At 36.4% G+C, this 25,832-nt stretch overlaps 1 protein-coding gene across 1 annotated transcript; it reads right to left on the bottom strand.

Moving 5' to 3' along the window:
* Positions 1-403: 403 nt before the first annotated feature.
* Positions 404-25,090, bottom strand: LOC133182540 (uncharacterized). Its single transcript, XM_061317388.1, has 13 exons — positions 25,051-25,090; positions 24,638-24,890; positions 23,657-24,282; positions 20,391-20,429; positions 20,120-20,196; positions 19,888-19,959; positions 19,587-19,713; positions 18,120-18,214; positions 14,194-14,262; positions 13,961-14,105; positions 9,023-9,400; positions 6,580-6,951; positions 404-842 (listed from the first exon to the last, which is right to left on the bottom strand). Exons 1-13 carry the CDS (start codon positions 25,088-25,090, stop codon positions 460-462), a joined length of 2,676 nt encoding a protein of 891 aa, XP_061173372.1. The 3' UTR covers positions 404-459.
* Between the last annotated feature and the right edge of the window lie 742 nt (positions 25,091-25,832).

Below are 25,832 nucleotides of genomic sequence, written 5' to 3'. Positions count from 1 at the left end.
TTGAATACTGTTCTTTATCTCTATACTTCATATATATATATATATATATATATATATATATATATATATATATATATATATATATATATATATATATGAAGATGTTTATTAACTTTAATTATATTTGTGTTGCATAAATTTTAAAAAATGTAATCTTCTCCTTTTCGAAATGGCCGACTTGGTAAACAAATATTGACAATTTAAATCTCTATAGGAAGATGTTTGTTTATATTTGTGTTGCATAAATTAAAAAAAAAATGTAATATTTTTTTTTCGAAATGACCCACTGAATAAACAAATAATGACAGTTTAAATCTCTTAAAACCGACTACAGTTTATCAATTTGATGCTCTTTGCGTAGTTCAGCCACTAATATATTATTTTACAAATAAATGCACAAAGACAAAGTCTCAAAATTTATAATTCCATCTCAAAAAAATGTCATTTCATATGAAAAAGTCACATTTCAGAGAGAAGTATGCCAAAAAATAGCGTTTGCCCACTATCAGCTGTCCCAGATTTAACTCCTATAGAGACACGATCGCTTGAAGATAACTGAAGCACAGTAACAGCGGCGGTGTCGTCATAACCAGAATGGCGTCCGTCCGATCTCGTTTCGAATTTTTCCACTCCATTGACTCTCAGTGCAGTACGCACTATTTGGTCGTCACCTTCTGTATTAAACAAAAACAAATACAATCCATCACGATCGGCAGTGAATACTCCCGTACTTGTTGAGTAACCATAGTGATATCCGCCATGAGTTGAACCATAAACAATTGGAGTTCTGGAAGAGTCACTGCCTAGATGAGCAAGGAAAGCTGGATACGTTGATTTTGACACTATAAATGAATAAAAATACATTGAAAAGTGATAGTGTTTTATAACAAAACAATGGTAGTGTACGTCTGAAGAGGGATAAAAATGTTAACATAAAACACCCCCCTCCCCCCCCCCCCCCAGTTTAAGATAATGCAGGGTTGTCCCTAAGAATTGAAATAGAAAGGGACATTAAAAAAGTAGAAGGGGTATAGGATTCCTCCCCTAGTGGGGAGTTTAGGGGGAATATTAAATTAACCGGGGGATTATATCATTATAGGCGGGGAATTTCCCCGGGTCTCAGGGAAAACCCTGTAATGTAACTTTAAGTTGTTAATTATTTGTGCAAAAACAAAATGCAAGACGAGCTCAGGGAACCAGTTTTTTGTAATAAAATAAAATAAATAAATAGAAAACATCTTTTTGCCCCCATTTGGCCCCCACAGTGATAATCAAAATTCTGAAATCTTATGGCACATCTACAGGACACCAGCAATCATTTTCCAAAAGATGATTTGGCTACTGCAAACAAGAAGCCCATGGGCCAAATCGCTCACTTGAGCACTTTGGCTATGAGTCGGTATTTTATGAGTGGTATAAACCAATCCCAAAGGGGGGGGGGGGGCATTATTTGAACAAACTTGAATCTACACTAACTTAGGGTGCTACCATATTTCTTTGATAAATCATGGCTTTAAAAGATTTTAAAAAGATTTTTTTCATACAAGTTTTATCTTCTATTGTGGCCCCACCCTACCCCAGGGGTCATTATTTGAACAAACTTGAATATACACTACCTTAGGATGCTTCTGTATAAATATGACCAACCATAGCTTAGCTGTTCTTGAGAAGATTTTTAAAGATTTTACAATGTACATCTATGTTAAGCTTTGATCATCCATTATGACCCCACCTATACCGGGGGTTATGATTTGAACAAACTTAAATCTACACTATTTGAGGATGCTTCCATATAAATATGACCAATCATGGCTCTGCTGTTCTAGAGAAGATTTTTCCTATGTATTCCAGATGGAAAACTTTAATGGTTCATTGTGGCCCCTACCTATGACCAATCATGGCATTGCTGTTTTTGAAAATAAGATTTTTAAAGATTTTTCCTTTGCATTCCTTTGTAAATCTTTGATCGTCCTACCCCTGGGGGTCATGATTTGAACAAACTTGAATCTACACAACCTGAGGATGTGTACACATCAGTTCCATCTTACCTGGCCCAGTAGTTCTGGTGAAGAAGATTTTAAAAGATTTTTCCAATGTATTCTTATGTGAAACTTTGATCGTCCATTGCGGCCCCGCCCTACCCCGGGGGTCGTGATTTGAACAAACGTGAATTTTCACTACCTGAGGATGTTTCCATATAAGTTTTACCTTTTTCTGGCCCAGTGGTTCTTGAGAAGAAGATTTTTAAATGATGCCATACATTTTCACTAATTTTGTAATTATCTCCCCTTGGAAGAGGGCGTGGCCCTTCATTTAAACAAACTTGAATCCCCTTTTCCGAAAACATACTTTGTGGCAAGTTTGGTTGAAATTGGCCTAATGGTTCTTGAGAAGAAGTCGAAAATGTTAAAGTTTTCAGGCGGACGGACAGACAGACAGACAGACGGACGAAATATGATTAGAAAAGCTTACTTGAGCTTTCAGCTCAGGTGAGCTAAAAATGTAAGACGAGTTCAGGGAACCAGTTTTTTTAAAAAGAAAAACTTCATTGTTTTTACCCCTAAAGCCCCGGGGTAAAATCGAAATTCCGAAACCTTATTGCACATGTACAGGAAACCTCTCGATCATATTCCATATATGAATGGGCTAGTACGAATTGGGGTCAAATGCTGGTGAGGGTCTCGAGGGATGTTTCTTTGGTCACGGAGATTCACCAATAAAACTTCGAGTTAATGCCCACCGTCTCAAATAGGTTCTGCCAGCAAGTCACTTGTCACACCTCCTCGTTTTGGTGACCCTGGAAATGCCATGGCAGCTGAGTGACAGAGGTAAAAGGCGAGTCTCCAGCGTCTTTAGATAACTGGAACTTGTGACCTAAGGGAAGGAAAACCCTGACAGAAAACCACTGGTCCTCCGTGTTGCTCAGGGTCAGCAACACATGTCAAAATCAGCTACAGAAACCAAAGCCGAGGATAATAGTACCAAGGAAAGGGTGGAAACTATTTAGGAAACTAAACACATGAAGGATGGCAGTCAAACCCAGCGCAGAAAACTGACATCCAGATAGTGAACATCCTCCACCCTAAAGACGTATGTAGAGTTGGTTGCTTTCCGCACCCTCTACCAGACAGGAAAATTGGCTAAAGTTTTAAAGGATATGGACAGGTATAACATCTAAATTCTAGAAACACGTGAAACTAGATGGACAGGAAATGGGGCTTGTAATTAAACTTGCCACTGGCCATCAGACTCTTTACTCGGGAAGAAACGATGAACAGCAAATCAGTGGTGTAGGCTTAGTATTCAGTAGGAAACTAGGGAAGTTCTTGTTAGGTTGGAAACCGTTCAGCGACAGACTTCTTTCTGCAAGATTCCATTCAAATTATGCTGAACTGACTGTTGTAGTCTGCTACTCACCTACAGAAGACAAAGAAGAAGAAAAGGATTCCTTCTATGAAAAACTGCAGAGAGGTGAGGAGCAAACACCAGTTCATGATGTACTTCTCATATTGGGTGATCTCAATGCAAAAGTTGGCCCCAACAACGAAGGAAAAGAATCTATAATGGGAAAATATGGCTGTGGTGTGATAAACAACAATGGAAGTAGATTAGTAGATTTCTGCCAAGAAAATAAGTTAATTATTGGAGGCACCATCTTCCAACACAGGAACATTCATAAACTAACAAGGACTTTACCATATGGTCACACTAAGAACCAAATTGACCATGTACTGATAAACAAGATGTTGAGAGGAACATTGCAGGATGTAAAAGCATTGAGAGGGGTTGATATATGAAGTGACCACACTCTGGTCCTAGTAAAGCTGAAATTGAAATTGAGAAAGATAAAAAAAGGGGGAACAACGGTCACATCAAGTGGATGTGAGCAAACTCAAAGACCCCACGGTCATGAATTCATTTCAGCTAGAGGTTAAAAACCGATTTACCATCCTAAAAAAATAAACAAGAAATCGGTATTGAACAATTCAACACCACACTTGTTGACGCAGGAAAGAAAACTCTGGGGCTGAAAAGGAAAAAAAAGAAGGAAGAATGGATATCATCTAAGACCTGGGAATTGGTTGAACTAAGATGCTAAAACAAAGAAGGAAATACTAACAGCCAAGTCAGCCAGACTAAAAGACCAGCTAAAAGAAACATACTCAGTACACGATAAAGAAGTTAAGAAAAGTGCACGAAGGGACAAGAGGGATTATGTTGACAAGCTTGCACAAGATGCAGAAGACGCTGCCTCAATACAAGACATGGGGACCTTTTATCGCATCACGAAAACTCTTAGTGGAGGATTCAAAAGCACAGATACACCAAAGCGAAAACAAGATGGGGAATTGGCCTCCAGCATAGAAGAAGAGCTTACCTGTTGGAAAAATCACTTTGAAACAGTATTAAACCAGGAATGTCCATCACCAGAACAAGCTAAACAAGCTTTACTAGCACAGCGATATAAGGATATCCAAAGCAAAACTGATGACCTAGTCAAGTAAAGCAGACAAATTGGACTATATATAAATGTAAACAAAACAAAGTTAATGAAGATAAATACTAAGATAGATAAGGAAGTTACAGCAAAAACAACAGCATAGAAGAAGTAGACAATTTTATATATCTTGGCAGCAAGATCACAGCCAATGGGGATTCCACCAAGGACGTTGAAAATAGAATAGCAAAGCCTGTGCCACCTTTGCAAACCTACGGAACATCTGGAAATCTTCAATTATCTGAACCAAAACCAAAATAAGGATATTCAAAACAAATGTTATTGGAGTCCTCCTCTATGGATCTGAGTCCTGGAAGGTGAAAAACAACATTACTCAAAAACTAGATACATGTATCTTCCAAACAAGATGACTTAGAATATTCAAGATATTCTGACCAAACTAGATCAGTAATGAGGAGCTTATGAAAAAACACAAACAGCTGCCATTTCCGACCAGATCAAAGAAAAACGATGGAAATGGATTGGTCATGTCCTGAGAATGGAAACATCAGATATACCAAGGTAGCCTTAAGATGGACACCACCAGAAAAGTGAAACAGAGGGCGACTAAAGGGAGACATGCCGACGTTCAGTGGAAAAGGAGATGAAAGATCAGGGATGGCCCTGGGGCATGGTACAGCAAATGTCAGCGGACTGGGTTTTTTTTTATCCCCATTTGGCCCCTAGGAGGGAAAATGAAAACTTCAAAATCTTTTTGCACTTGTTCAAGGCACTTCCAAATTAATCCAAAAGAAGAGTTGGATACTGCTTAAAATGTAAGAGTAGTTTGAGGAAGAAGAGAGTGTGACACGTGGATGGACAGATGAACGGACGGACCAGGGCAACAACGATATACCCGAATTTTCTTTAGAAAGTGCGGGTATGAAAGTAACACACGAAAAACACAATGCATATCCAGATATCCAGAATTATGTGGTCACGAACAGTGATTTTTATTGAAGAATCCCCTGATTAAGTTTGAAGTCATTCAACATAAATATGACAATTTCCAGCATATTCCCTATATACAAATCTGATTTATTGTTAAATTATCGAAGTTTAACAGCAGTGTAGGATTCTCTCAAACAAGGAAATCAAATGTTAAATTTTGGAGGATTTTAGTCAAAGTTGACTTGTTTGTCCTGAAAAATGAATTACAAATAAAAAGCCTTGCCTCAACTGCAAATTAAACCAGTCATTGGTTCATATTATCAATACTGGTTCATATTATTCATATTGGTTCATATTATTTATATTATCAGTGCAAAAAAAAAACAACATATTATAGTTCTTATTAGCATATTTAATTTTTGTGGAAAATACGTGCATTTTATATTTCTTCTTTCCATCTCCGTGATCGGGAGGTCGTGAGTTCGAATCTCGGCCGCGACTGACCTATTGTAAAAAATGGGTAGCAACTGTTCCTTCGCCATGCGCTCGGCACTTGAAAGTTGCGGGTCCTTCGGATGAGACCTTAAAAATCGAGACCCCGTGTCACGGCAGGCGTCGGTACGATAAAGATCCCCCACTGCTCAATGGCCCTGAGTGCCGAGTAAAGGTCAAAATTTGAAGCCCTTCACCGGTATATGGTGACGCCTCGATATGAGTGAAAAATTCTCGATTGGGACGTAAAACAACATAGAATCAATCAATCAATCTTCTTTCCAGAAAAAAGAGAAATTTTAACCAAGATATGGTATTTGATATAATAAATTATTGCTCCTCTGCAATGTGTTATATTTTCTTCATATCGTGGTTAAACATGAAATTCTGAAAATAAATAAGCACTACTTCATACATTTTTCAAGTCAGTCTAATGCTGTTGTTGATAAAAATCAATGTTTGAAAATAAAAAAAAAAAAATTGAAATTAAAGCAGAGGGTGATTACACCTCAAACATCAAGTTAAAAATAGACAAAATTCAAAGTTATATCATTCTGATTTAGATTTTGAATAAATCTTGAATGAATAAAATTAATTAAATTTACCAAAAACCTAAACTCTACTTTGAGATTGTTCATTTCCAAATACCACTGTATGCTTTATATTTCATTTATTTCGATTCAACATGATTGAGTTACCGCTTCTGTCATCGATCAACTGCCATCCAGCGAACACAGAGGTGGTCACCATTCTACTGGCGTATACATACACAGAGTCACCAGAGTTCAACCAGGCAAATGCCATATAACTGCTGCTGTCGTACTGTCCGCTACTCGAATCCACCCAAACATCCGGCTGAGAAAGACTGTTACTGAAGTGAAACTTGCAGCTAAACTCGTAACTTCCATAGATAAGTCCTGACATCATAAAAACGTAAAGTCCAGAACGAGGCGCCACAAAGTTCCCGTTAGATGTGGAGTAAGCATTATCTGTGTCTAGGATCTCGTTGTTAAAGTATATGTGAGAACCAGTTACATCATGCGAAAGGGAAGTGTAAAATGCTGTGCTATCTGAAAAAGGGAGAAGAACCTTTTCAGCAATAAAAAAGAGGACAGAAATCACAAAAGACAGCAATGAATATGTAATACTCTATGTTGTAAAATTTTCATCCCGTTTTTTTAAAATCCCATTTATTTTCGTCATTAGGCAAATTCAACACAAGTAAGTATTTAATTTAAAAATTTAAACAAAGCAAATCATTTTTATATGTGGTTGAGCGAAAATAATGCGGGCAAAAATAATCCTGTATCTAGCATAATTAGTGAATGTTTATTTACAGAAATCACGGTTTGACTGTAAGAGGACCTTGCAATTAGCGTTACACAGTAAGCTCGGTTAGAAGGAGATCTCGGTTATTAGGACTTTTCTATGAGTCCCCATGGCGACTTGTCGGGCATAAAGAATCTCGGTTATAAGGGAGTAAAATTCGAACCCCAGCGACTTCCTCATAACTACGTTTTACTGTATAAGCTTTTTTCTTATCACAAATAACATCTCCTACCTAATAAATTACGCTAAGTCTTGTGATTTATTAGGTAAGAGGTACTTTTGTGATAAGAAAGATATCAACGTAAAGTGCCTGTGAAAGCTCCAATATGTTCAACCCCTGGTTTCACTTCAAACTAACCGCTGTTGATAAACAGAAACCCGGCATGATCACAACAAACCAATCTCTGTTGACGAATACTACAAACAACCTAGGGGACAATCACCACAAACCAAGCCTGGGGACGATCACATCATACCAATATTTGGAGTTAACTGCAAATCAACCCTGGGGACGATCACCACAAACCAAACCTTGAAAATGATCATCAAAAAACAACCCTGATGACGATCACCACAAATCAAACCTTGGGGACGATCACTACAAACCAAACCTTGGGGACGATCACCACAAACCAAACCCTGGGGGAAAACCACAATAAACCAACCCTAAGACGATCACCACAAATCAAACCTTGGGGACGGTCACTACATACGTAATCTGGGGTTTACTTTGAACCAATATTTGGAACGATCACAATAAACCAACCCAGGGACGATCACCACAAACTTATACCTGGGGAACAATCACGATACACAAACCGCTGGGGCGATCACCACAAACCAAACCCTTGGGGAAGATCACAATAAACTAACCCTAGGACGATCACCACAAATCAACCCATGGGGACGGTCACTACATACGTACTACAAACCGCTGGGGACGATCATCAAAAACTAAACCCTGTCGAAGATCACCACGAACAACCCTTGAGGTTTACCAACCAACCCTGGGGTCATTACAAAATAATCCCTTTCCAGCCTATGGGATCACATTACGAAAACAAATCATATCATAGGTGACAGAGGGTGTATTATATAACAAAAGACAACCAATGTTTGCACTGAGGATATAACAAAGCATCTTCTCCATTCAGTAAGCTTATCTGAACTATTACAAAGAAAACTTTCAAAACTCTTTCTATTTAAAATCAGAATATTGCATCTCTTTTTCCAGTTGCTGATATACTCCTTTGTACGACAATTTTTATTGAAAAAAACAAAGTTGCTACTCATCTTATGCTCGATTTTAGCCAGGACATGAATCCGTTGATTGTGAAATACCTGATTATAAAACTATATTAATGGGAATCATTTTAAAAACAAAAGAAACAAGACTGGGGCAATTCTTTACGTTCAGACACTGAACATATATAAAACCAATGGATATGCAAACACTCTCAGCTATATATATATACTAAAACCGTTAGGCCATTTATACAGTTGGTTAGTATGAACATGTATATTTAGATGTTTAGAGGCACTAAATACGAAATAAAGATTTTTACAAGGAGTATGAAATATAAATGCTCTAGTTTTCCCTTTTTTCAAAGAGTTAGATTAACACACCTGTTTTATTTAGCAACCAGCCAGAAAATATGGTATGCATCGCTTCTGCACGTCCGTTTTGAGTCTAATCAAGACTTGTATATTTAGTATGTTTAGAGGCACTAAATACGAAATAAAGATTTTACAAGGAGTATGAAATATAAATGCTCTAGTTTTCCCTTTTTTCAAAGAGTTAGATTAACACACCTGTTTTATTTAGCAACCAGCCAGAAAACATGGTATGCATCGCTTCTGCACGTCCGCTTTTAAGTCTTATCAAGACTTTATCGTTTATTGTAAGGTTGAGGACGGCGAAAGAGGTAGTTGTGTCGTAGTATGATGAGGCTTGGTCAGACTTTGACATTCCCTGCTGCAATCCGTTCACTAGAAGAACACCTTCTGTCAACTGTCCATAAGTCTCTATGCTCCAAGAAAACACATATAGTCCTGTTGTCGGTACAGTGAAAATCCCGGAGCGATTGTCGTATCCGTTTCCAATATTTGTGATCACGTGATCGAAAATAATTACTCCAGGACTGGCTTGACTGTAAGCTATTGCATGGAAGGCAACGTGGTCAGGCATAGCTATATAAATTTTAAAATAAAATTACTTGTTGATCAATAAAGTTTTTGAAAACAAAGAAGCACAAAAAATTGTTAAGATTATTTATAACTGAAATCGGTTCTTTTGGGAATTAATCAGATTAATGTTCATATCTCCTCAAACATGCAGAACCCAAAGCGGTTGTGATGATTTATTTGTCCGCAATATCAAAAATGAACAAAACAGTTAAAAACGTAAGATACTAAAGAATTTCTACTTTAAGAATAAACTAGAGGTACTTTGAGCACTGAATTCACAAAATGTTTCCCTCACATAAAAATATTAGCAACATCCATGTTTTGTTATGGGAAATCCGAAATATATGACCGATCAGAAAGTAAAATAGGAGGTGCACCATGGCACGGTGTCATAAAGATTTTTTGAAAGTCTCATTAATTTTATTTGAATTATAGGATGAGTTGAAGAAAGGAAATGGGTGCCCCCAAGAAAGAATGGCAGTGTCCATGTTTTGCTACGGGAAACCCCAAATATCTGTCCTATCGAAACGTATAATGAGATAATGATAATGCAATATATCACTATGTAGTAAATAGGGAAAAGTTAAGGTTAGTTGCGGATAAGGGATGGCTACTTCCAAGCGTAACGAAAGGAACGACGTATGTACAGACATCCCATCACTATTTGTATTTGGATATTTTACTAGAAAAAGACGTTAATGGTAGTGAAAAAGGTGAAGATAACGAACAGTGATCGATCGAACCTAACAACAAAACTTTATAATAATCGTGATGACTTCAACTTTTCTATCGTCAACTTCTCTTATATATGCAGCAATTAATTGAGTTAATGTCTCCCAGTTGATTCGATACGCAAGAGCATGCTGTACGTACAAACAATTTCTAAAACCAGTCAAGCTATTGGCAAATAAGTTGAAACAAGAATATCAACAGTTTCGTTTTAAGTCAGCATTTTGTGAATTCTATGGTCGATACAGTGATCTGTCAGCAAATTCAATATATCATCAAGTCCAACTTGACTGACTTTTTCATACAAAGACATTCATGGCAAACTAACAACTGAACTTTGATTGACGTGGTTACTTCAACTTTTCTATCGCCAACTTCCCTTATTTGTATTGCAATATACCTTTATCAGCTGCAAATGTTGTTAATATCTTTCAATTGATTCGAAATGCAAGAGCATGTTCTGTGTAGAAATAATTTCTAAATTGAGGCAAGCTACTGACAAATAAGTTGATTTTCAAGGGTATCAAAAATCATGTTCAAAGTCAAATTTTCGCTAATTCTATGGTCAATACAATATACAATGATATACTTAGAAATTACAACCTGCCTTTAGGTTGAATGCTGGCTGACGTATTCAAAACAAATTGTTAGACCATTATTTTCATACTGAATTGACTACAGATTTTTCCATTTGCCCGATCAAAACAAAGAGCTCACAGCGGGTGTGACCGGTCGACAGGGTGTAGGTACTCCGCCTTGGCGCCTGATCCAACCTCTATGTTTTCATAGGTTGTAGGTTGTTTATACTATGCTCTCAATATGTATTGTTGGATTGGACTTTTGATCTTGATTTCTGGTAATTATCATTTTATTTTATACTATTAAAACATTTTTAATCCTTTTAAAAATATAACATTTATTACATTTATTAAGGCAATACAACACTGTTGTATAAAAAGGGAAATCACTTTTACTTTCCAACCTAGCCTACTTATCTAAAGAAAGACTTCAACCAAGTAAAAGGATTTCGCATATTTATATTAACAGTTAAAATCCTGATCTTTAAAAATGAAATATGAAGATAACGAACAGTATTCAAGCTCAAAAGTCCATTCGAACAATGCAAATCAGGAGCAAACATGGACATCTAAAACATCAGAGGTAGGATCAGGTGCCATGTAGGAATGGGCATCCCCTGCCGACCGGTCACACCCGCCGTATGCTCCTTGTCATGATCGGGAAAAATCTGTAGACAATTCAGTGTGTGGAGAATTGCCTAACAATAAGTATGAAAAATATCAGTCAGCATTTGACTTAATGAAAGATTGTACTTGCTGACAAGGTCATTGTATCGACCATAGAACTTGCGAAATGATGACTTCAAGCGAGTCTGTTTATATTCTTGTTTCATTAAATTGTTTGTCAATAGCTTGCTTCGTTTTAGAAATTATTTGTGCGTAGAGCAATCTCTTGTGTATCGAATCAACTAAGAGACATAAACCCCACATGCAGGTGATAAAGGTTTATTGCTTCATATAATAAGGGAAGCTGACGATTGAAAAGTTGAAGTCATCATGTTTATCATAAAGCTTGGTTGTTACCCAATGTTAGGTTACCATTAACGTCTTTTCTAGCAAAATATCCAAATATGAAACAGATGTGTCAGAATCTATGGTATCTTTTATTTCAAGCTTACTTGAATATATCGAGTCGACATATGAATGGAAGTTATTATTGTTAATTGATAATACGTCGTCAATATATCTAAAATGATTTTTAATTAAGTGCACTCTTTACAATCTGATTTTCGAGATTCGAGCGCTCTTTCTAGTAATGTCAAATGTGCGACTCCTCCACAGAATTGATTCTAAGCGTTGTCATAAAGTCCTTCTCAAATTTACCTTCATAACTAAGCACGAGTTCTTGATACTTTTGTCACAAAAGCAAGGTCTAGATATGTTAACTACCAAAACAACACGGTCAATGTGGATTCAAAGATGCACATTATAAAGAAGACTTATATTTATTACATAAATCATAAATAATAATTTTTTGTGTGCGAAAATAGGCCTCTTGCCTCTTACATGACATTATCAATATCGTTGGACATTTTTAGGTAGAACATTACATCCCATTTGAGACACATTTTCCCACCATTTCATGATGAACGGCCTTACATAACTTAAACACATTGCTGGAATCACTTACCTTATAAAATCTGCTGCATTCAATTAACTTATACATGTTGCAACACTCACATAAATAATACAGCATGATGCTGGATTATCAATTCAGAAAATGTGGTCATGTTTTTTGTCATCAGACTCGCGGAACACATGACCCTTTGTAGTGTTCTAAATAGGAGGAGTATTTAAAAGGGTTCACATGTATTCTAATTAAAGATATCTGCATATTAGAGATATTTGCATACTGATCTGACAAATTAAAAAATGTGAATAGAAAATTTTATTCTTGATAACTCTCACTCTTCGTCATACTGTTCGCTAAACAAACTGGATCAGACAATTCAAAGTGAAGATATAAGATAAATTGGTCAAGAAGATTACCTTGCTTTTAAATTTGTAGTTCCGGTTAATAAACTTTAACTATTTGTCAGTGATGATTATTAAATATTTCCATTTCTATTTTTTTTTCCTCTGTGATAACTCTTTGAAAGTTAGTTGAGTTGATTTCTTGATCATTCTACCGGAATGTGAATTTCGCCAAGTTATAGGTCAGGAGCTAAGGTGGCCTAATATGCATGTAAATCTCGTGCGTCTGTCTTTGTGTTTGACGTCAGTGGGCGGGGACTATTGAAATTGACATGAAGGCCTCGTGTAATTTAAACCTATTAGTCTAAATTTTTAAAATCTAAATTTACAATTTTATTTCACAATGAAATGGAAATATATGGAATCACTGTCTAGTTAGTAGAATATGCCAGGGACATCAACGATAGTTGGAAACGTGGGATAATTTATGAATAACGGGCTTCGTCCGTTATGCAAATTATCCCAAGTTTCCAACTATCGTTGATGCCCTGGCATATTCTACTAACTAGACAGTGATTCCTTAGATTAATAAAATGAATAATTTATATGCAAGGACTTTCTTAGGATGGCAATCTCAAATAAATACCACAATGATCGTTCATTGAAACAAATACTAAATTTTCAAAATTGCATATTCTTGTCTAAACTTTAATTTCTCTACGTAATGGTTGCTTGAAAGGAGGTATTGCCATTTTATACGACTTCAAAGAATTACTTCTTTCATAAATGAATCCTATGACGTAGTTAAAATAAACAGGTACTATAAGAAATAGAGACCTTTCACGTGGATTAAAGTTAAGAGTGTTAGGGTGCTTAATCTACAAACGCCTTTTTTTTTAAAAACCTTTCTAAGATTTCAAAGGATTTGAAAGTCGATCTCATTTAAGTTTCTATGCAGTACCAAATACTTAGTTTTAAGACAAAACCTATTGTTGGGTCGGTCTTTTTTCGACTGACATTTTTCATACCAATTGTTAGGTCATTGCTTTTACAACAATTTGAAAGGGATCGAAAGGGGTTTCTTGCTTCTCCTATGCGCACCTGCTCCCACCACCAGTGTTCCCAGAAGTCCTTGTTTTGACCTGTTTTTTTTTTGTATCAGGAGATTGATCTAAGTTCGTTACCTTCACCCTTTTCATTTATCAATATTCCCAGCCTATTTCAGACATTGATTCAATCCTGTGACCCCCATTCAAATGTGTCGAACAGTAAAAACTTTTTCGATCAAACGAGTTCTTTAAACTTCAGTTATGTACTGATGATATGCAAAAGCTACTCATACCTGGACTGGTTGGTTTATTGACGGTGGCATTTGATGCTGAAGAGCAATCAGCATTACAGAGATCACCATCACAACAGTGCATACATAGTCCCGGCAAATCACGCTTCCTGCCGACGATTGGTCCCGTGAAATGTGGTAGACAGCCCTGGAATCAGTTCAACTTGTGTAGCTTTCTTAAATTACCACCAGAAACTGATTTATTGATATTGAAAATTTAAGAGGAGAAAGCATACCATCAGAGATTCACATTTGGACGTGAAATACTTTTGTCCAAAAACCTTCCTCTCAAAGATAAAACATTTCTGCCAAAAAAGAGAAGATATAATGCCACAATATTTATACAGCATTTATTTCAGATTTCTAAATTCAAAAATGATGAACTTTGTACATTAATAAGAAGATACATAAAGAGGCATATTATCCCCACAATAGAATCATCAAGGCTAATAAAACGCTAATTTATATGCCATGAAGATGTGTATTTACATAAAAGTTTATTACTAACAGTAATAAATAATTGTATGCTCTATCGTGTCATTACGTACAGTAGTCTTATTAAGAATTTCCACATGAAATAGCAGTCATGAGCAAGAGGCCCGACAGTCACATGGTCGGTGTCAACAAAAACAGAAAATTCTTTTGGAACTGACAAGCCATGGGAATACCAAATCAAAAATTCATGCATTTGAGCAGAAAAATCTGAAGTACCAAGATGTGGTGAAGGACTGACAATTAAATGTATAGAATGTATGATTTCCGCAGTAGAAGTGGGATGTATAAAGGATTTGTGTAAGGGCCATGCATTCAAGTGGAGAGCACTAAGAGTCATTTGTATAACTGGAACAGAGAGGAGGCTGGTAAGAGAGACAGAGATAACATCCATGTGATTGTGGAGAAGGGGGTCAAACAAGTGGAAAGACAGTTACTGGGAGAACAGTAGTGATGGAGAGCCAAGTGGTTCCGGGCTAGGACTTCATAACCCCAGTCGATCCACTTCTAGAGGCTATAGTGATCATCTGATGTTGGAGGAACCACCTGAAGACAAAGTTATGTATCTTTTCCACCAAGATAAATATAGGAAGTTCTATTTGGGAAATTACTGACAGTCAGGAAAGTCTGGATGACGCAACGCAAAGAGACAGGGGACAGCCAGAGAGACTGGGATCAGAGGAGCAGTAGGCCAAAGAAATTTTCTGCAGCCTGGGACCCATTTCATCACGCTATGGACAAATTTATAGTGAGACACCGGAGGTCGCGCACGGGCGATGGGGGATAAGCAACCTGTAGAGACAAATAATCAGGAAACTACAAGCAATGATAGCGGCTTTGAATAAAGGAAAATATGCAGCTGTGGAAAGGTATGCAGAATTAACGAGGCCTTAAAATGCACATGGGAAAGATGGTAATGAAAGCTGGATCAGCGGTCAAACAGACAAGTCAAACTATTGAGAAGAAAGAGAAGTGGTTCAAGACATAAACAAGTGACCAGAGCAAAAATGTGTAAGGCAATGAAGAAGATACAAGGATCCCACAAAACAGAGAAGAACAACCAGCTAAAGGGAGATTGAAGAGAACTGCAGGCAACAACAAATAAGGACGGAACACACACAGAATTTAAAACTCGGTACAAGAAGAGAGGAGAAAAGTAAATTGGTCAAAGGGTCACAGCAAAAGACTTAAATGTTGATGCACTTCTGAATACCTTAGCAAGCAGTATTGACAGAAGATAGAGGCAAAAACATCAATTATATATATTGTAAGTCTTGACATGTACATGTATACAATGGAACAGAGGGAAAAGTCACGAAAGAGGGAAGTTGAGCTGAGACATAGAATTGGTACACATATAGTCTTAAGCACGTGATAAAAATATAATGTGTCACATAATGTTTTGTCTCGTTTTTAACGTCACGATGTAAAGATGACGTAAATATTTTTAGATAACTTGCGACAAAAATTGGCGACTCAGTCGTACTGGAGCAAAGATTTACGTAAATCTAAGGAAATCTTTACAGATTTATATAATGATTACGGGGACAAAGGGCGTGCAAAAACTTGAAATACTAGTAGTAAGGGTGTATCGTTTTTGTGAAGGAAGGGAGACGATTAAAGATGATGATCTGGGTGCCCAATGAACTTTGGTACGGGAAGATATGTGTCCCTAGTTGAGCAATTCAAAATAAAAGATCGCCGATTCACAGTCAGAGAATTAGCTGAGGATTTTATAAACAGAATAATTGCTGATCACTTGGTTTCCCCGAAAAAAAATTAATTATTTGAGAGACTGTTTCCAGATCAAATTTGATGAGAGCCGTTGAAGAAAAAACGGCCAAACTTGATCCACATTATCCATTTTGCACTAAGACAACACACCCAGCCAGGAGAGTCGGTATGATGGACTCCATGCTAAAACAGGGAAAAGAAAAACTAATCTATTCACCCTAACCCAGATTTGGCAATTTGTGATTTCTGGAATATTTTTGTTTTTGAAATATTACTTGCGTGGAAAGAAATATTAGACTCTGGAAAATGTTTGGGCTGTTGTGAACAGTACATTACAGAGCATGTCACGTGAGGGCCTGGGTCATGTATTTTGTACATGGTTAGAACAGTGACAGATGTGTATAAAGCTGGAGGACCTACTTTAAAAGAGAATAAATTCAAAAACCCAATTTGAATTCTTGTATGTAAGTTATTCAACTAGTTCGCAAACTTTTCAATCACCCTTTGTACCTCTTAAATTTATCATAAGGAAATAAGGAAATCCAAATCTACAAAAGTACATCCACATCTGAAGTTACATGTTAGAAAGGAAAAGGAGAGCAAAAGTAGAAATAAGGACAGGGAGGAAGTAGTCGGTAAAAAGAACTGTAGAGGAAGCAGTTTCGTTTGAGGAATAGTAAGTTAGTCGGGACATTGGCAATAGTAAGGCAGGGGCTTGATGTCACAGCAGTAAGAAAATGGGGAAAGGCTTCAGGAGAGGAGGAACAGAATATTGGATATAGAGAAGTGCAAATAATCGGAGAAGATTCTAGAAAGCTGAAAGAAGTTGGGATGATGAAACCTAAAAGTTGGATAAATTTGGAATACACACGGTAGGTGAAGTTAGAATAGAATGATATTTTGAAGATTGAGCTATCTAAATTTCAATTTATGCTAAAATTACTTGAGTTCTTCCAAGCCCAACTTATCTTGCGATATGGAGAATGACAGATGGTCAAAAGTGTGTTTTCTGTAGTAAACCAGCCAACTTGGAGCATATTTCATGAAATTGCTCAAAGTCTTTGGGTGATGCACTTTGAAACATGGTAGAGGACTTGCCAGTATGGCTGACTATATTGGAGAGAAACAAGAAGAACATAGATGGGCTGCAAAATGTCAACTTTGTGAAAGAATTCAAGGACATAAAATCATTGTGGAAAGAAATGTTTTGTTGGGAATAGCAACAGATTGATAGATTCGGGTTGACCTGATACATAGAATGGAATTTCTACCTGAAAAAGTAGTCACAAACAAGAAGTCCCAACATAGTCATCTGGTAAGTGACTATTAATAAAACATTCTTTTGGAACTGACAGTAACTGACAGTAATCGAGGATGTATATAATGGGAAAAAACTCAAGTACCAAGATCTGGTGGACTGTCAACTGAATGGATGGAGGCTGAAGAGGTTTTCGATTGATTTGTGATTTAGATTGGGATAAACAGTTTTAACATGTTTCACATCCCATTGACAAGAAAGTCTTTATCCTACATGTAGCATTTGATAGGATTATTGGAAATTGTAGTACAAAATGACATGATACAAATCTTTTGAATTTTTTAGAGACAAATTAAAAGTATGTTTATGATCATGTATAATTTACTATATAATTTCCAGGGATAGTCTATCTTTTTTTAAGGATCATGATTTAATAAATGACATCTAGCTCGTAAGTGCTTGATATTAATCTTGCTTTAAAAGCAAGAATGATGTCAAACACTTTCCATATTCATGACTTAAACAAAATGTGATCTATATATAAGAAATCAAGTAATAAATCGAAAATAATCGTCTTTACAGAGATTTGGAAGCTAGAGAAAATACAGCTGTATTTATACATGTTCTCCAACATTTGGGGAAAAGAGAACAATTGATTGCTACATACGTATGACATACTTGGTTGAGATTACACGGGGTTATATTATGGCAGTCGGCTGGATCCGCCACATCTTCACAATCAAAACAAATAGGCCCCCGGGAGTCAGGGTATTCTAAAAGAGATAAATAAAAAAAAAAAAAAAGACTAGATAACGTGCAATTATCAAAAGATATGAATGAATAAATCAAATCTTTTATATCGTTGATTGTATAGATATAACTAAAACTAGAAATTCTGTCTGTTTCCATGTTTATTATATTATTATAGGGAAATTGACATGTAATGGGATAAACAAGCATCGGTCAAGTAATCCCTTTCCAAAAATTCATGAAAATTCATTTGTCTGTGTAAGCTTAAAATACCTGTAACTAGAGAGCATTCATACAGTGTAGATCTGTACATCTCATTAAGGAATCACGAGTTTTATTTCGATCCTGGATTAAATATTACTTTCTCACTGTTCACATCATTGGTGACGTTCTAGTATGACATTATATTCGTAAAATTCGGGAAGGGGTAATATCCGTGGATTTTTTTTTTAAATAAAATACACGAATCCTTTTTTTTTAAACCACAGGACACGCATTACCTTTAAAGAAGAAGGTATACGGTTTTGGCTTTATTGTGCCCTAAAAATTTTATGTTTTCAAAAAGTTTTGAAACTGGCTTAAATATGATTTCAGTATATATGACTGTGATAAATCAGGAAAGAACATGGAATGAAGGAGGGCCATTCTGGAAATAAGACGTCATTAATTTGATGCATTTCTCTGTTAACGGCAGAAATAGCCTTAAAATGACCCATTTCAAGGGTTATTTTCATTTCAAAAAATAGTGTCCACAGCCGTCGCCCACTTTAATTTTTGGATATGTTGCGTAAAATTATTTGAAAAATCACATATCACAAAATCTTTGTGGGCGATGCATGTGGTCTGTGTCATCTGAAAGAAAATTTCATTGAAAATTGATGTCTTCTGCAACTTTTTAAGAAAGTACGGGAAAATGCACAAGTTCATGACGTCACATTTAGCATTTAGAAGGTCATGTGAGAAAAATGATTTTTATGCTCTTTCTGCATGGACTTTCAATGATTCAGAAAGCATCTCAGTTTTAATTTTTAACATCACTTTCATATTTAAGAAAAATATAGGGCAAGATTTGTATTGAAACATATCTTGTTAACAAACAGACAAATAAAGGAAAGCATTACCTCTTTCAAACTTAGTAGGCCGTGGTAAAAATATTTTGATTTTTTATCTTCATTATGTTAGAAAACTGAGTAATATATCATTTTCCAAATAATGAAACCAGAGGGATATATGTTTATATTGAACATTCAGCCCACTATAATGAACTGCTTTGACCTCAATTGTTATCGTTAACTGTTCTGTCATAAATTATGGTATTCACAGTGTTATTTTCATATGCAGAGGGAACTTAGATGCGATGTCCACCAAGTCTTGGTAATAAATAAATGTACTGACTTGGAGAACCACATCCGTAGGCGTTACATATATCTGATGTACAGCAATCTCGACACTGAACCACGCCATCTATGTACTGACTTCTTTTTCGGGTGACTACTGTTCTATTATCCACGGCTGTGCATTCCTAAAATTTACCTTACAATTAAAATATACTTTGTGCAATATAACCCATAACATTAGAAACAACCAGCATAATAAAGATGAATCTACGGGAATAAAATGAATTTTTAAGTTCTGATAGTCGCCGTTGTGTAATCCTATAGAAATTTTAGAATTCACAAATCTGAAGTGGACAGACCTGTTTAGGAAAACATCCAGTCCAATATCCTATGTCACCATTATCAGCTCGGTACTGTTGTACTGCGCACACCTGTCAAGGACAGTTTTTAATCAGTGCATGTGTATTAGAATGTTTAAGTTTGGACTACCATACAATAACTTACAATTCTATTAAGTCTCACCTCTCTGTCATTACAATGTTCTATTTTATTACAAAGTCAGGGCTACCTTAAAATGATATTAGATCTTACCTCTCCATCATTACAGTGTTCTATTTTATTACAGAGTCTGGGCTCAGTGACGTCAGAACATCTTAGACAAGTCAAACCTGATGATACAAATAGATTACTGTTAATGATTTATAACTTGTCCACAACAATTTGTAATTGGTCTCATGAAAAGATTCGGTATATCCTGAATGATATTTTTAATTTATTTGCATTAGTAAAAAAATTATGTGAAGCACCAATTTTGTCCATTAAATTAATAATCTGTCTGATAATACAGTTGAGTCGTACTTACCTTGAACACGTCTTGTGACGGAGAAAAGGACTAGCAAAACTGAAATGTGAAATGAATATGTAAAACCTAGAATCACAATAAAATAATTAACAGTGAACATTTATCGCTAAAAACAACTTACAGAGAAGATTTTTCGCGACAATATTCATATCTGCGTTCGAAGTATCGTTCTTGAAATACCTATAAAGATAAGAAATAAATGCCTACTTTTCTTCTGTGAGAGTCCGCATTTTCAACGCAGTTGACATATTGCGAAATTTACCAAACTTTCCAGGATTGGTTTCTGATTTATTTGCTGGCTTGTTCTTTGATTGGTTGCGTGTGTGTATTTTTTTTTTTACCTTCACAATTCCACTTTATGAATTATTTGGTTATTTTCAGCTTGTTGAAAGAACTTTGTAAAAAATAATTATAATCATCATCATCCTCAATATGATGTGTTGTATCAACCGTACCAATGAAGTAATGTGCAGATGAGAAACAACAGCTACTGTGATTTGTGACTTTCAGCATTAATTTATTAAATCATTCATCGTTTGCTTGTGATCTTACGTTAGATACATTAGTTAAATTGTGTCCGACAGTTACTTCTACAAGACCTTTTAGCACTCGGTAGATAATATGAAGCGATCCTATATCTCTTATCTACGGGATTATACATGTACTAGAAACGAAAACGCATACATGAAAGATCTCTGAGTATAGACATAAATTAGATATTGTTTAAGGTTGGAATTTTAGTACCTATACAGGTTCACTACTTCACATTGAATTTTAATTCATTTCTTAGGGTTTTGTAAGTTGCATGGGAAGGGGGGGGGCGGCTGAGCCAAGAGGAAAAGTTAGAGTAAGGGGTCAAATTTTGGTGAGGATCTCGAAGGGTGTTTCTTTGATCACGGAGATTCCCCAACAAAACTTCGAGTTAATATCCATCGTTTCAAATAGGTTCTGCCAGCAAGTCACTTGTCACATCTCCTCGGTTTGGTAACCATGGACAGGCCCGTAGGAAGCAATTTCACTTTGAGGGGGCACAACCATACATTTTCAGTCGGGGGGCACTATCAACTACCGAAATTTCTTGACAAGCAAAAGAAAAAAAAGGTCATCAGACGTTATCATTGAGGGGCACAAGCATATAGTAGCTATGGTTTCTATAGTATTCTAATTATCGGGGGCACGCCCCCCTGTGCCCCCCCCCTTTTCCTATGGCCATGATGGAAATGCTATTATAGCTGAGTAACAGTGGTAAAAGGCGAGTAAGGCGACTTTAAATAACCATTACCTGTGACTAAGGAAAGGAAACCCCTGACAGAAAAGTACTGGTTCCCCGAGTCCAAGGGGTTTTGCTTATATGGTTAGCAAACCTAACATGTAAAAATTCTAACTGCTACAGATACCAGAGCCGAAGAAAATAGTAAGGGAAGGATGGAAACTATTCGGGAAACTGAACACATGATGGATGGTAGTGAAACCCAACAATAAACAGGCATCCAGATAGTGGACATCTGGTGTACAGACACTGTGGACATCATAACTAACGTACCAAGGGTAGAGGAAGCAAAACAGGCCATCAAACTTCTTAAGAATATGAAAACCCCAGGGATCCATCAAGTACATGCAGAAATGTTGAAAGGTTAGGAAGTATTTACACCTGAACTTCTTACTGATACCCTGCAAACTATTTGGTAGACAGAAACAGCACCAGATGATTGGAAAGTTCGTATCATAGTGAAGACCAACCCAAGAAATTTGACTTAGCTGACGCAAATAAGTGGAAAGGAATATTGTTGTTGTCAGTATCGGCAACATCCTTAGGAGAGTCATATATATATATATATAGAGAATGGCCCCTGTTGTAGATCCATATACCTTTGTAAAAAAAAAAAAAAGCTGCATACAAAAAAGGGAAAGTCATGTGCAGATTGGTTTAAATCAGTTTTTACAGGCCTGTTTTACAAAAGAACTTACGACTAAGACTATAAAAACTTAGTTGATTGAAAAATCTTACAAAACTTATGGTTCTGTTAAAATTGTTTGCATAAATATATCTTTCTAAATTCTTTTCAAAAAGATTCAAACCATTTTCAAAGTAATGCGAAAAGGAAAGTTATTTGCATAATAACATTTTGATCGTAGTCGTAAGTTCTTTCGTAAAACAGGGCCCGGATATTTTTCTTGAGACAAATTTAGAACGGAGTAATGAATGGAACACAACGCTATCCCAAGCAAGATCATTTCCATCATTCAGATCCTTTAAAAGTACTTCTAAGTTGATATGCGGTACAAAATTGAATGAAATGTGTGGAGATAACGAACAGTTTTCTAGCTCAAAAGTCCATTAAACATTACAAAATAGGAGTAGAGCAAACACAGACCTCTAAGACATCAGAGGTGGGATCAGGTGCCATGAAGGAGTGAACATCCCCTGCCGACCGGTCACACCCGCCGTGTGCTCCTTGTCATGATCGGGAAATAACGGAAAAATCCGTCGACAATTCAGTGTGTAAATAATGGCCTAACAATTAGTATGAAAAAGTCAGTCAGCATTTGACTCAATGATAAATTGTATTTGCTGACAATGTCATTGTATCGACCATAGAACTTACGAAATGATGACTTTAAACGAGGCTGCTGATATTCTTGTTTCATCAACTTGTTTGTCAATAATTTACCTCGTTTTAGAAATTGTACATACGTAGAGCATGCTCTTGCGTATTGAATCAGCTGAGAGATATATACCCCGTATGCAGGTGATGAAGGTATATTACTGCATAAGTAAGGGAAGTTGACGATTGAAAAGTTAAAGTCATCACGTTTATCATAAAGCTTGGTTGTTAGATTACACTTAACGTCTTTTTCAAGTAATATATCCAAATATGAAACAGATGTGTCAGACTCTGTGGTATCTTTTATCTCAAGCTCACCAGGATATATCGTATCGACATAAGAATGGAAATAGCCATTGTTAATTGACAATATGTCGTCGATATATCTAAATGTCGAGTTGAGGGCCACAGCAAGTGTTTTTTTCTTTTCACGTGCAAGGTTTTGGACAAATTCTGCGTCATATGAATACAAAAAAAGGTCTGCTAATAACGGGGCGCAATTGGTACCCATAGAAATTCCAATAGATTGTTGGAAGACCTGGTCTCCAAAAACCACATAGATATTGTCAATCAGAAACTCAAGCATCCTTTTAATGTCAACTTCAGAGTACTTGTGTGTACAATCAGAATGTTTTTTAACAAAATAATTTTGCAAATGACCAATGACAAGGCAAATATGGAAGGATTTTGAGGACGATCTTGGGGTTGACTGGACCTGTTGTTGTTGGTCATAACGAGGCGGTGTTGTGTCCCAGTTGATTGGATGAAAACCTCCACAACTTTGTCGCTGTTCTTCACTTGCTCTTTGCTGTTGCTGAAATGATGGTAAACCTGTCGGATTTGAGACCTGATCTCTTTGTCGTCGTATTCTATTCGACTCCGAATAATACCAAAAGAGACTGTCGAAAGATTGACGAAGATATTGTTCCCACAAGTCGTCATGGATATAAGGAAACACGGTCCCCATCCAATTTGCCAAAGCTGTGCGGGGATTATCTGCTGACTTCACGAGCTCGTCAATTCTGTTCTGCAATGTCTTTGTCTCCGTTACCCTCTCATTAAGTTGTGCTAACATGTCCGAATCTCTGGTGTTTGTTTTCTTTTTTGCAGTACCGGTACGTGCCTTCATGCTTGGCAAGTTTGTAGAGCTTGGATTTTTAGTGATATTGGAAGAGGTACTCCGTTGTTTTTCTTGATCGTCTTCATTTTCGATTTCCTCTTCAATATCGATCGTTTGAGGTGTGTCAGGTTTATTTGAGCTGTCCAGGCCCCATTTTTGTCCGGAACTACAGCAATTAAAAGCATTTATCAAATATAGATAGAAAAAGTAGATATATTATTGACTCTTAAAGTATTGTAATGATACTTACACTTACAGCTTGTCTACTGATTACACGAACTATATGGCTGGATAGAAAAGAAAATGAATCTTTGACCCATTTGTCTCTCTCTGTAAGTTCCTTTCGACCGTCACCTGATTCATATTGAGACAATTTTCCATATATAGTGTACATGCTTTTATACCAGATTTGTAAATCTTCCACTAAAAAGAAAACAAAGATGTAATGTAAATTAACAAAAAATCTATATTAAGAGTGCAACAATTTTCCCAAAATGCATCATTCCATGTAAAATCCATGCCTGGAACATCCATTTGTTGAGCCTTTTCCTGCCAAAGGCGCTGCTTTTTGTGTATCTTTGTATTCTTTTGATCCTTTATTGTAAAATATAGGGTGGTTCTTTAGCCATTCTACAAGTTCTGCCTCTTGTTCCTCACTAAAATTCAGGTTTTGTCGCCTCTTTTTTTGTAAAGGTTCTGATTCTTCTTGTGGAGGTGGTTCTTCTGGTGGTTCTTCTGGTGGTTCTTCTGGATCTTGAGTCAAATCACCACGTTCTTCAATTTCAGGACAACATGTTTTTTTTCAGTTTCTTTTTGCGTTTTCTTACCCTTTCTTCATGGCGGCATTTTGATTTTTGACAAGGTAATCATCAGATAACTTCTTTTATAGTCAACGCGTACATTCGTAATAATTCGTAGTTCACTCGCACGGTACTTGTATTGCACTCGCCGTCAATCGCCTGTTTTCGTATCATATTCGCATGAAATCAAACTACATTCCTTTTATGTCGAGAAACACTAGCAGAAACTCGTGGGACACTCGCGATAAGTCGTAGGAAACTCGCAGCGTTGGAAGTTCTGCGAGTGCCCTACGAATGTCGAAGATTTACTACGAATATGTGTACGAGTGAAATTGCGATGGCTGTACGATCGGCTACGGATAATTAAAAATCGTACTGTGGCCACGATTATTTTGAACATGCTCAAAACAATCGCCGCTTTTAGCGATTTGCTGCGATGAAACACGAATTATGAAGATATCCTACGACTATCTCCACGATGAAAGCCGAATTAGTACGATTTTTCAATTCGTACTCTGTCGTAACCAAAAATCGTGACATTATGACACGGGCTTAACTAAGTAAAGAGAGAGTAAAAGAGAATTGTCTCTCTGATTATTATTTTTTTAATTTTATCTTCTTTTTATTCTCACTGTAACAGTTCAATTTATTTACTCAAACCAAAAATTGGTATATGAGATACAGTATAACCTATATACCTTATTTTACAAACTAGTCAGAGTTTGTACAAAAAAAAATACACGGCAAAACGTAAATAGAAATAAAGAATTCAAAGAGGAAAGACGGTATTGTAAATTTTCAAAATTAATGTACAGTTTTTACAGCATTTTTCCTTTTGGGTGTACATTAGCTGTATTGAAATACATGTAACATTAGGTTAGATCTGGGGTCAATTACTTCGAAATGCAATGCATTA

The sequence above is a fragment of the Saccostrea echinata genome, unplaced genomic scaffold (genome assembly GCF_033153115.1).
Source record: "Saccostrea echinata isolate AGI-Se365-2 ecotype Australia unplaced genomic scaffold, CSIRO_AGI_Sech_v1 ptg000009l, whole genome shotgun sequence".
NCBI lineage: Eukaryota > Metazoa > Mollusca > Bivalvia > Ostreida > Ostreidae > Saccostrea > Saccostrea echinata.
This window is presented reverse-complemented; position numbering and strand designations above follow the sequence as displayed.